The 12,469-nt window shown below is 44.3% G+C and overlaps 1 protein-coding gene across 1 annotated transcript in view; it reads right to left on the bottom strand.

The window, feature by feature from the left end:
• Positions 1–12,469, bottom strand: part of PRKG2 (protein kinase cGMP-dependent 2) — a 76,876-nt gene that overhangs the window by 19,853 nt on the left and 44,554 nt on the right. The window contains exons 6-9 of the mRNA XM_081207045.1: positions 11,785–11,848; positions 6,314–6,391; positions 2,958–3,052; positions 1,127–1,195 (exon numbers count right to left, since the gene is read on the bottom strand). Coding sequence (XP_081063171.1) covers positions 1,127–1,195; positions 2,958–3,052; positions 6,314–6,391; positions 11,785–11,848 — 306 coding nt within the window. The remainder of the gene's footprint in view (positions 1–1,126; positions 1,196–2,957; positions 3,053–6,313; positions 6,392–11,784; positions 11,849–12,469) is intronic.

Genomic DNA, 12,469 nt, shown 5'->3' with positions numbered 1-12,469 from the left:
AAGTTACTTATTTCAGATACGATCCAGGAATCAGCTTTTGATGGACTCACTGCTTTTGAAAGGTATGAAGTATGTGTTTAAATCTCTCCTACAACCAACAACAGGACTTTCTGCGCCTTTAGTAGGGATGTCGGGGAATTGCAACAAAACCAGAAACGGAAGTGAAAATTCTTGCAGTCTGTGTGTTCACCTGGGCTCAGGAATGGAAATCAGTCGAGTGCGTGCAGTTTGTAATTGTTCACATCATTGTTGCTGTTTTCTCAAACAATAAGTAGTTACTTAGTTTTTTTTATAAAAAAAATTGTTTTGCTGTTTCATTTACGTTGAAGTAAAAGGTTACCTAAGCTACATGACTTTACATCAAATAGCAGACAAATAACAAAATATTTAGCGGAAACCAAACTGCAGCGGAATGGAAGCAGCGCTAATTGTGCCCCGAGAAGAGAAGACTGAGAGGTGACATGATAGCCATCTTCAAGATGGAGCTAGCTTGTTTTGTGTTGCTCCAGAGCAGGGGTCAGCGAACATTTTCAGAAGGGCCGGTCCACTGCCCCTCAGACATTGTGGGGGGCCGGACTATATTTTGGAAAGAAAAAAAATGATGCAAGAGCACCAGGAGCCCTGGTGGATGCTTACCTGTGTCTTGTGAGCAGCAGGGGCTGGCGGCGGGGTGATGAGTGGTGCGCGAAAGGGCTCCGGAGAGGGGCTGCTTAAAATGGTGGCCATTTGAGCGCTGCTGCTGCTGCTGCTGGCACTAACAAAGTCCAGTCCCCTTCCTCCTCTAGGCAGGGCGGGGAGAAGTCAGGAGGAGGGAGGGAGGGAGGGAGGGAGGGAGGAGGAGGAGGCGGCGCCGTGTGAGGGAAAGGGAGGGAGAGGGAAAGAATGTGCGCATGCTGGCAATCCACACAGCGATTCCTAGACTGTCCACAGGCCAGATCCATAAGGCAATTGGGCCTGATCCGGCCCACAAACCTTAGCTTGCCTACCCATGCTCCAGAGGGTAGGACATGAAGCTATAGATTCACATGACAAGAAAGGAAGATTCTGACTAAACATTAGGAAGAACTTTCTAATGCCAAGAGCTGTCTGACTGTGGGGAGCACAAAGTCACAAAGATGCCACTTACTCTCGGTCTATGACAAGGCACTCCACGTCGTTTTCGTCGGCAATTATATTAGCAGACCTGACGTCGTCACTGCAAGCGGAAATAAATCAAGGCATTACACTGTCTAAATTGTTCTGTCCAATACAGAGATATTAAAAAGTGGCGCATTAGATGTCAGCATGCGTACAATTGGCATAAGTGGTGCATGAGGAGGACGGAACAACAGGACAGATCTCCCAGAGGTGCTGAGCTCAATATGAAAGGGATGAGGTGCAGTGGTGGCAAGGTTACGGGAACCCTGGGCTGGCAGTGGCAGCCTGCAGGAGCCCAACGGCGCCAACCCAAGCTTCTGCAACCTCACAGATGCCTTGCTCCATCCCTGTCAGGGCCGTCTTACCCATAGGTGCTAGGGGTGTGGGGCACCCGGGCACGGGCTCTCAGAGGCACTAGGCCAAGAGTCCGGGGCCCGAGAGTTGAGTCCAGGGAAGAACCCGCCCGCCGGTCGGAGCGCCGCGGTGGGCTCTTCTGCTGTGGGCGGCTCTGCGCTGCAAGTTTGGGGGCAACTGAGCCAGTGAGACGCTGTGGTGGCCGGCCGACTCCGCCCTCCTGCGCACCTGGGACTGGGCAACCTTGGTGGCCTGGATCTTTGCACCCCAGCGCCGCATATGCTTAAGAAGAAGAAGAGTTTGGATTTGATATCCTGCCTTTCACTCCTCTTCAGGAGTCTCAAAGAGGCTAACATTCTCCTTTCTCTTCCTCCCCCACAACAAACACTCTGTGAAGTGAGTGGGGCTGAGAGACTTCAGAGAAGTGTGACTGGCCCAAGGTCACCCAGCAGATGCATGTGGAGGAGCGGAGACGCGAACTCGGTTCCCCAGATTACGAGACTACCGCTCTCAACCACTACACCACACTGACCCCTGTCCCATTGAACACAGCACCAGTGGGGGGGGGGATGCCACTGCTCATCTGCCCCCCACCCTCCCGACATGGATCATAGTGGAAGCTAAAACATCATTTATTTGATAACAGTTTATATACTGCTTCATTGTAGAAAAAGGACCCTCAAATCACAGCAGAACACTTAAATACAACTGAAACGGAAGAGACTCAGGCCGCAAGTTGTGGGAGGATAAATCAGTGGGGGAAATGGGCAGCAGAAATGTTCATTATTTTTATTTTTATTTTTTAATTTTTTTTCCATTAATTTTCCATTTAAACATATATAATCACATCATTATTATCCACTTTACATGTTTGGCTCTTCAGAGCCTGTCAACTTCGTTCCCTCCCGCCTCTTGGCTTTCAAAAATAACCTTTATATCAGAGCATTTTATATATTTTCCAGTTCTAATATAACTCATTACAAAATACCTCGCAGTTTAAATAAATATAGAAAGGTAAAAAGTTTCTCATTACAAATCTTCAGATATCTCTACTAGTGTTGTCAATTGCTTACAATGATCTTTCAAATATTGTATAAATTTACTCCAATGTTTTCCATTTTTTAAGGGAAATTCCCTTATTCCGAATAGGATTCCTCACAAGAAAAGGGAAAAGTTGACAGCTATGTTTTGGAATACTTGATCATGCTGGTTTCAGATTTTTCCCGTCAGCTTCGCCAGTTCTGCAAATTCCAACATTTTCATCTGCCACTCTTCTTTCGTTGGCACTTCTTGTTAAATATTCATTATTTTTAGGGGAAAATGGTTAGTCAATTTCCCCCTTAGGATTGTGCCTAAGACTCATATTCCCAAGTCCTGCTCCTGAACTCCTCAGCCATCCCGCATAATAAACACTTTTAGAAGCAAATGTGAATGCTAGCAATTTTAAAATGTAATTTTCAACTCACCTGATGAGCGCCTTTTCCCCAAAGTAATCTCCTTTCTGCAGCGTTTTAATGAGCTGAGACTGTGTCTGACCTTCTGCAGTTTGGGTAACCTTAACCTAGGATTTGGAGGGCTACATGTTACACAGTCACTTGTCAAACGCAAATACAATGATACCAAGGCCACGTTCACGCCATACATTTAAAGCACCACGGTAGCACTTTAAACAGTCGTGGCTTCCCCCAAAGAATCCTGGGAGTTGTAGTTTGTTCAGGATGCAGAGAGTTGTTAGAAGACCTGTATTCTCACAGAGCTACAATTCCCAGAACTCCTTGTAAAGCAGGGTTGAGAGTTAAACCACTTTGGGAACTGAAGTTCTGTGAGGGAAACAGCACTCTCTTCACAACTCTCAGCACCCTTAACAAACTAAAGCTCCCAGATTTTGGGAGGGAAGCGAAGTGCTGCTATTGTGCTTTAAATATGTGGCATGAATGTGGCCACAGTTGTTTCATCACCCATACAATTTATCATCCTAGTTTATCAACAAGAACCACCATTCTCGAACTGAGCTACTGTTTAGAGTTCTTTGTCGGGTTGGGGTTGTTGCTGTTATTGCGATTAATTTTTGGTATCTGTAATTTAGATCTTATTATGATTTATGTGGAAACTGTGGTTGTGCATTTCCTGATGTTTTATTTATTGTTTATGACTACTGTTGTTACGTCGTAATTATGTATTGCAGCTATATATTGCAAAACATCTAATAATTAGACTACTGCATTCTGAATCCTATTGTTCTAGGACCAATCAGACTGCTGCCTTTTGGGTCCTATTCGCCATCCGTCTGCTATCACCCATGCTGACTGAGGCTGATAAGAGTTCATCAGCACCTGAAACGACACAGGTTCCCTAGTCCCCCCCTTTTAAAAAAACAACAGCATTTGATTGTAGATTGGAACCTACTGAACACAACACAATGAAATATCTTGCAGGAAGCCCAATCCGTTCCCAGATTTGCCAGCTCCCAGATTCAATAAGCAAATCGCCTGAGATGTGCCCAACACAGACTGATTCCTGCCAGCACATATTTGCTTGCTTTCTCTGAGCGAACTGCAGACGTGTTTATCCCTGGCGCTTGCCAACTGGTAATGCGCCATCTGTGTCTATTCCGGCATGTCGGCTGAGCTGCTCGTTCCCCGATAGTTAACACATAAATGTTTTTTGATTAAGTCCCTTCGCCCTCTGCATAAAAAAAAGGAAATATTTTGTTCTGTTTTTCAAATGAAGCTTTTGAAGGCTTTGGCTGGGCTCCACAGTTATCTTAAAAGGTAAAGGGACCCCTGACCATTAGGTCCAGTCGCGGCCGACTCTGGGGTTGCGGCGCTCATCTCGCTTTATTGGCCGAGGGAGCCGGCGTACAGCTTCCGGGTCATGTGGCCAGCATGACTAAGCCGCTTCTGGCGAACCAGAGCAGCGCACAGAAATGCCGTTTACCTCCCCGCCGGAGCAGTACCTATTTATCTACTTGCACTTTGACGTGCTTTCGAACTGCTAGGTTGGCAGGAGCAGGGACCGAACAACAGGAGCTCACACCGTCACGGAGATTCAAACCGCCGACCTTCTGATCAGCAAGCCCTAGGCTCTGTGGTTTAACCCACAGTTATCTTGGGCATACGTAAAACTTTGGGCACATACAGCTGTATTTTCACTTTGCCATCCAGCACTTGTTGTTATTATTGATTACCGACCCTACACCCCAAGGTCCCAGGGTGGGTTACAACATTAAAACATAATATTAAAAACAGTTTAAAATAACTTGCAACTCCCCAAATAAAGTGGGTCCTAAAATATACTCCTCAAGTGTCAAAAAACAAGGTAAAGAGGTGCATCTTCATAATTAGCTGGAAGCTGTACAATGAAGGTGCCAGACACACCTCTGTGAGGAAGGAACTCCACAGCTTAGGGGCCACCACCAGGAAGACCCTTTCCTGGGCAACCCCCCAAGTCTCTGGGGGTGGAGCAACTTCCAAGAAGGCCCCCTCTGCTGATCTCAGCACCCAATAAGGTCTAAGGAGCAGAGGAGGGGATCTTTCTGACCTTCAATCAGGTCAGAAATGAACTGGCAACAATGGAGCTGTTTTAAAAATGGGGTTATATGATATCTAAATGGAACCCCAGCTGATATTCTGGCTGCTGCATTTCGGACTAATTGAAGTTTCTGATTCATATTCAAGGGCAGCTCCATACACAGCCCTTAAAAAAAGCAATACAGAACAACGAACCCCTGTGTTGCAAACTTAACACAACAAACAATACAAGCAACACGAAGACCAGTATACTAGAAAGCACTGCAATTCTTATTGCATAATATACATGATTTAGTACAACAAAAACAAAATGTGTACACTTGTAAATTCTCTAATATATTTGAAATCAAATGAACACACGTCTGTCAATCTTTGAAAGTCCGTAGAAGTATAATAAGTCTATGGTTGAAACAAAGTAATAGATGCTATCCTGTGGGCTAAGTGGTAAAACTTTTTTTAGGTGTTCATGGTGCCGAAGTAGTAAGTGAATTACAATGTAGGACAGTGATCCTGGATAATCTGATTGTTTTGCTGGAATCTTCTTCAGCACAACCCATAGATTAGAAAAATGCACAAGGAGCAGTGGTCATGAGAATATGTTGCTTGTATTGTTTGTTGTCTAAAAAAAAAGCATGCAAATGTATATTTTACCACAACATACATATTTAAATACATATTTTATACATGTGTATTTAATATATGTATTTCAAATACAGCCAACTACTAATTTGTCTGGGGGTTATATTCCAAGGCACTGCTCCTAGGTGAAATCGCATATCTTTGAAACACCATGGGAAAAAGCTTTAAAATGCTCTGCTCCTGTGTCGTCCCACCCCACCGCATTCTGCCCTGTTCCACCCCTTTTTGTGATGTTTGTGTGACTTTTGGGGTCATTTCCAGGTTTGGCCTGATGTGCATGTGCCTAAAATCGTCGCTGCCTGAGCATATTTTAAGTATTCATTTCTACAATTATTTCATCCTAAAACACACATTTTTATGTTGTTTGGTAGACTCTTCGAGCAGAAAAGTGTGTCGCAGAATTCACAGAAATCCAAAGGATAATTATGTTTAAAATCTGTGTATTATTGGTGCACAAGCTGCAAATTCGATTGGTTGACTTAAAAAGGAAGAGTAAACCAAATTCTCCTCTTCCCTTAACTGTGACCTTCATTTCAGTATCACTCACGTCCTTGGAAGGGGCAGAATAGTCATCTGTTGTGATTGCAACCAAACAAACCTTCATGCTCCTACCCTTTGGCAAATATACCTGTGCATTTTCAGTGGCAACTTACCTTCCCTTTGGATATAACAAAGAAGGTGTTTCCTTCCTCTCCCTCCCGAATAACATAATCACCTTTGTCATAGTATTCCTAGGGGGCAGAAATAATGCAGATTATAAGAGGATTTAGCAACACATTTAGAGCCTTTCAGGGGCTGGAACAGTGGGGGGAAACCACCATCATTTTAAAGAACATTGTCAAGCGTGTAGGTTTTAATACAGACAATTATTTAAATTCATACCAATCCCTACAGTTCAGAGCCAGATAAAAAGGTTGAATTATTCAGTCTGCTGAAGGCACAGGTGGATCGGGGTATACACCTTTCAAGCAGGGATAATCCCAGTGTTACATAACTGCAAACTTCCTTGCAGACTTCCTGCAACTGGGCAGCAGAATGCTTCTGAGCAGGTAAGATCATGCAAATTCCGAAGAGGCTACAGCTGCTGATAGTGGCAGCTGGACAAGGATCAAGCATCCAGCCCAATAGCCTGAATTCCTCTGCATTGCAGCCATACCACTGTGACTTAAAGGTTAGGGAGGTATAGCTGGGCAGGGTGTGACCTGGGGCAAATTACCGTATTTTTCGCTCCATAAGACACACTTTTCCCCTCCTAAAAGTAAGGGGAAATGTCTGTGCGTCTTATGGAGTGAATGCGTGGTCCCTGGAGCCAAATTGCCCAGGGGTGAAAAGCAGATTGTGCTTTTTATTTTTTAGAAAAAGGGAAGGGGGTGTTGAAACGAAACCACTGAGCAAGCGATCAGGAGGGAGATAAGGGACCCTAGCAATAAAGGAGGCTGCCTGGGAGGGGGGAGGTAAAAGCACATGGATCCTCAGGATTTTTGCATTGGGTCACCCCAAATTCACCATCAGATCGCATAGCATGTCCATGGCTACAGTCCGCACCAAAAAAAATCACACATCCACTGTTTTGTGGGGCCACAATGGCACAAAAACGTGGTTACAAAGCACGGATCCACATGGATCCTCAGGATTTTTGCATTGGGCTACCCCAAACTCACCGTCAAATCACATATCATGTCTGTGGCCAGAGCATGAACCACAAAAATCATACATCCACTGTTCCTTTCAGAATATTTTTTTTCTTGTTTTCCTCCTCTAAAAACTAGGTGAGTCTTATGGTCAGGTGTGTCTTATGGAGTGAAAAATACAGTATGCAGGGCAGCCTATTATGTAGGGGAATTGCATACGAAGGGCACTGCTGGCTCAACACCCTGTTCTCACTGTGGCTTGACCAGATACTCATAGGAAGCCAGAGTGCACCAGTTTTCTAAATGCAGTGTGATGGCAGTGGGGATAAGAGCTTTCCTTTCTTCCCCCAGACTCCAAATGCTATTATGTAGCACCCCACAAAGATTCATCCAGACTACTTCCTCCTTCCTGGCAGACGCTTCTCTCCTCTCTGAAAAATCTCACCCTTCATTAGCATTATCCCCTCCTGCCTTGTTACCTTTAAAAGTCAACCTTTAAATAAGAACCTGAGTCATCGTTGGCTGCCGTCCCTGGAAACCTTCAAAGTGGAGGTGTAAGAGAAATACAGTGGCAAAAATGTGTGTCTAGGCAAACAGACAGTATGAGCTTGTTTTGGCCTCAGCTCAAATGCAGCCGCATTGAGAAAAATGGCACATGAAGTTGACAGAAGCAGTAAATGGGATATTTATTCTGCATCCAAACAGCTCAGTAGCTCACTAATACGAATAGGTAGCATCTCAGATTATTTCTTTGGGGCTATAACTACCACCAGCCCTGGGCAACATGGCTGCTCTGGCAGTGGCTAATGGGAATTGTAGTTCTGAACATCTGGAGGGCACCCGATTGGCGAAGGCTGCCTTACAGCTGCTTTGCACTGATTCAAACCTCTGGTCCATCTAGCTCAGTACTGTCAACACAGACTGGCAGCAACTGCCTAGGGTTTCAGGCAGGGTTATCTCCTGACTATATCTGGAGATGCCAGGGATTGAACTTTCTGTATGCAGTGCACAAGGGGTGGGTGATATATAGTCCAAAACTGGTTTGAAGCCCATATTGTGATATTGGCTTCATAATTTTTGACCTGGCAATATATTGTGAATCATGGTGTGTGTATGTGCGCTATGCAAAAAATCACAATGTGGGGGAAAATGTGAAGCCAATCAATGCTTCTTTTGATTCCTGCAGCCCCTGTTAACTCTGCCAGCACAGCTCTCCCCTGCTTCTTGCAGGGGGCAGCGAATCCCAAGAGCAGGTAAAGGTAAAGGTACCCCTGCCCGTACGGGCCAGTCTTGACAGACTCTAGGGTTGTGCGCTCATCTCACTCTAGAGGCCGGGAGCCAGCGCTGTCTGCAGACACTTCCGGGTCACGTGGCCAGTGTGACAAAGCTACTCTGGCGAGCCAGAGCCGCACACGGAAACGCCGTTTACCTTCCCGCTAGTAAGCGGTCCCTATTTATCTACTTGCACCCAGGGGTGCTTTCGAACTGCTAGGTTGGCAGGCGCTGGGACCGAGCAACGGGAGCGCACCCCGCCGCTGGGATTCGAACCACCGACCATGCGATCGGCAAGTCCTAGGCGCTGAGGTTTAACTCACAGCGCCACCCGCATCCCATTCAAATCACAAGAGCAGGCGCCAGCAAATATCACAATGTAGGAGCAACCGTGAAGCCAGCCAATGCCTCCACATAGCTCCATCCTTATTTCAGACATTGCGATATATCAGTATATCACAATGCTCAGCTGGTGATATAGCATGATGTTGAGGACCAGATATCACCCAGCCCTACAGTGCAGATGCTCTACCACCGAGCCACAACCCTTCCACCAATACAAAGCAGCTACAGAAAGGTGAGGTGACTACTGTTATCATTATTATACACCCATGTTCTGCTCCTCTTTCAAAAATCTCAGGCCACAAGAACTGCCATGACTTCTGCTATGTATTCAGTGGTCTGTGTTTGCCTGAGCTTGAGTCTGCACTAAGGATTCTGAACCCCTGTGTTCTGATTGGATACATGATATCCAATCACAGAACATTTCAGGATTTGGGCCTCTGCCATTGGCCCTTAAACTCTGAGCTATGATTCGCAGCTTGGAAGTCTAGACAGCCAATCACGTTGGGAGTGGGAGTGGCCCAGGCCTTCAGAAATGTATATAACCAGTTGCTTTGCCCCTGTTGCCCAGTTCTGTTAGTTCAATAAAGGTTCTTGCTGTTATCACTGTGTCTTGCCTTGTGGGAGCCCGCCTACACTTCAACTTCCCTAAAAAGTATTCAGAACCGCCAATATTGTTAGGGCTGTGTGGTCTGGCCAGCTCTACAAACAGTCTGTGCCAGACTATTGTTCCGATGAAGGTGTTGTCAAACGGAAGGAGTGCATTGTTAACTTTGGAAGAAATTCAGATTGCTCATGATAAGGCATAAGCAAAAAAAGGGAAAGAAAGGAAAGAGGGGGAGGCAGGTATCGACAATCAGACAAAGGCTGAGCACAGATCCTGCTCAAAATATTTTGAATGTCTCTCAAATTACATTTCCTAATCCTCGCCAAATCACTCTGCAACACTCTTCTGCAGATATAAGTTCCACTGAAATTAAACGGCACATTTACTTCCAAGTAAATGGCATTCAGGATTGGAGATATAAAGAGCTAAATGAGATCCATTTCCTGCTCATTTGTTCTACCGGAGAATAAAGTCATATACCTGCAACACCATAAAGTGTACATTAAACCAATATGCCCAGAGCTGTTCACACATAAAACTGCCTGCTCATTTACAGTGACAAATACATAAGGAAGAGCAAAGAGATAAAAAGCCTACTAATAATTTTAGGTTTCAAATAATTATTCCAGTTGCAAGATCATCGTTATATTTTTATATCCAGAGAAGGAAAACTGAGCAGTGTAGAGAAAAATCTAGCATTTGTTCTAGACAGCTCTGTACAGTTTTTATCAGTCACTATCACTACTTCATTAATTCTAGTTACTTGATAGACAGAGGAGGAAAGGCTGGCTTCCATAAGTTTCATCACAGCAAGTATTTCGTTACAGATAATTGCCATAATGTCAAGAGCTATTTTAAGCGCTCCTTGGGGCTCGCACACACAAAGTCTTCTTGGAACAGCAAAATCCACATGCTTTTCGCCGCAAGCAATGTGATTTGGGGGTGTTACTGACCGCATCCATGCGATACATTTAAATCAGCAGAATTCAACTTTAGCTTTGTGGAATCTTGGGAACTGTAGCTTGTTGATGGTGCTGAGAGTTGTTAGGAGACCCCTATTCCCCACACAAAGCTATGATTCCCAGAATTCCCTGGGAAGAAGGATTGATTGCTAAACCGCTCTGGGAACTGCAGCTCTTTGAGGGGAACAACTCTTAATAAACTGAGGTTCCCATGATTCTTTGGGGGAAGCCATGATAGTTTAAAACCAGGAACCTGGCAGAGGGCCTTCTCGGTGGTGGCGCCCGCCTGCCCTGTGGATCGCCTTCCCATCAGATGTCAAAGAAATAAACTACTATCTGACTCTTAAAAGACATCTGAAGGCATCCCTGTTTAGGGAAGATTTTAATATTTGATGAATTATTGTATTTTAATATTTTGTTGGAAGCCAGCCAGATGGATGGGGTATGTATAAATAAATAAATAAATATTATTAAAATTGTATGGCACTGCTCTTGATATATGATGTGGATGTGGTCACTGTCTGAGAAACACAAGCCTGTAATATGGTCATTTTTGTGATGACACTACAATCAGCTAAAAACAGATTTCCCACACCATCAATCATCACTTCTTTGTGCAACTGTAATTTTTGAAATATTCCCCAATGTTAAAAACAACAGTTCTGGGTATAGAAAATTATCATAACTAACTAGGCTTAGCTGTCCTACTAACATGCTGACTTTCCAATGCCGCAGGTAAGACATAGTCTTGCTCTTCTGGAATATTTGGTGATTTTAGTTACAGTTCAGCCACTTGGCCTACTGTTCTATACCCGCTTATTAGGGAGTGTGTCCCCACCCCCGAGTAAACATATATAGGAATAGACAACAAAATCTGCCCATTTCCCATGCGGCAATGAGAGCTAAATCAATTAGTGCCCTTGAACTCTTGATCAAAAGGTTTTTGATCCAATGGAGGCATCCACTAACAGAAGAGGAGTATTTTTCCAATCTTCCCTTCCCCTGACCCCCCATGCCACCTTCTACTGAAAGTGTAGCCCACTTTCTATCCTCTTCCAGAGGGTCCCCTCAACTCTCTGGAGCTGATTTTCCAGAGGCACTGCAGGATCAAAAGCCCTTTGGTAGAGCACAAGGGCACCAGCTGAATTCTGCCAGTTACTTAAAGTGGATGTGAATCTACAACACATTATTTTATACCACGTAATCCCAGGTTAACTGCTGTCTGTCATACAGGATTTTTCCTGAAGCTTTAAAACAGAATACAAGAGATCTCATTGGAAGCCCATGCCACTGGGTATAAAACTACTTACCACTTCCAAGCAGTCTATAATCTTTGTCAGTTTATCTTCAGGTAGATTCTTCAGCAGAGAAACACTTTGAAAGATAAATATCAAAGGATTGCATTTAATTCAACTTGTATGTAGAGTTTCAACTCCTATACACAGTTTTAGCTTTCCTGTTGTAGACATTTATTGTCGGAGTAGCTGAGTTCTTTTAAGTTATTGTTACGTTTTAGGGTTCTTACAATCGAGTGGTGTATAAATATTATGACCTAAATAAAATGAATGCTTCTCCCAATCCAAAAGGATATTATGCATGATAACTCTCAAAACAGAAATTATCCGAGCAAGTGAATGATGCTCAGGTAGGGGGTACTGATATAAAGGCTTAGCAGTAGCACAGGAGAACCAACGTGAACTAAATAATTGAAAATATACCCCTGAAAAAATGTGTTCTTCAGTGCTTTCAGCACCATGTAGTTATAATGGAATATTTTGTTATTATTTAAGTTACCTGCTTCCTATTTAGATATGCTGCTAAATAGTTGTGACAGAAATAAGAGCTCTACTGAGGTTAAAAGGTAAAAGGGACCCCAGACCATTAGGTCCACTCGTGACCAACTCTGGGGTTGCGGCGCTCATCTCGCTTTATTGGCCAAGGGAGCCGGCGTACAGCTTCTGGGTCATGTGGCCAGCATGACTAAGCCGCTTCTGG

This window comes from Podarcis bocagei (genome assembly GCF_964188305.1).
Source record: "Podarcis bocagei genome assembly, chromosome: 9".
NCBI lineage: Eukaryota > Metazoa > Chordata > Lepidosauria > Squamata > Lacertidae > Podarcis > Podarcis bocagei.
Note: the sequence above shows the minus strand (reverse complement) of the source record. Positions and strands in the feature narration are given on the sequence as shown.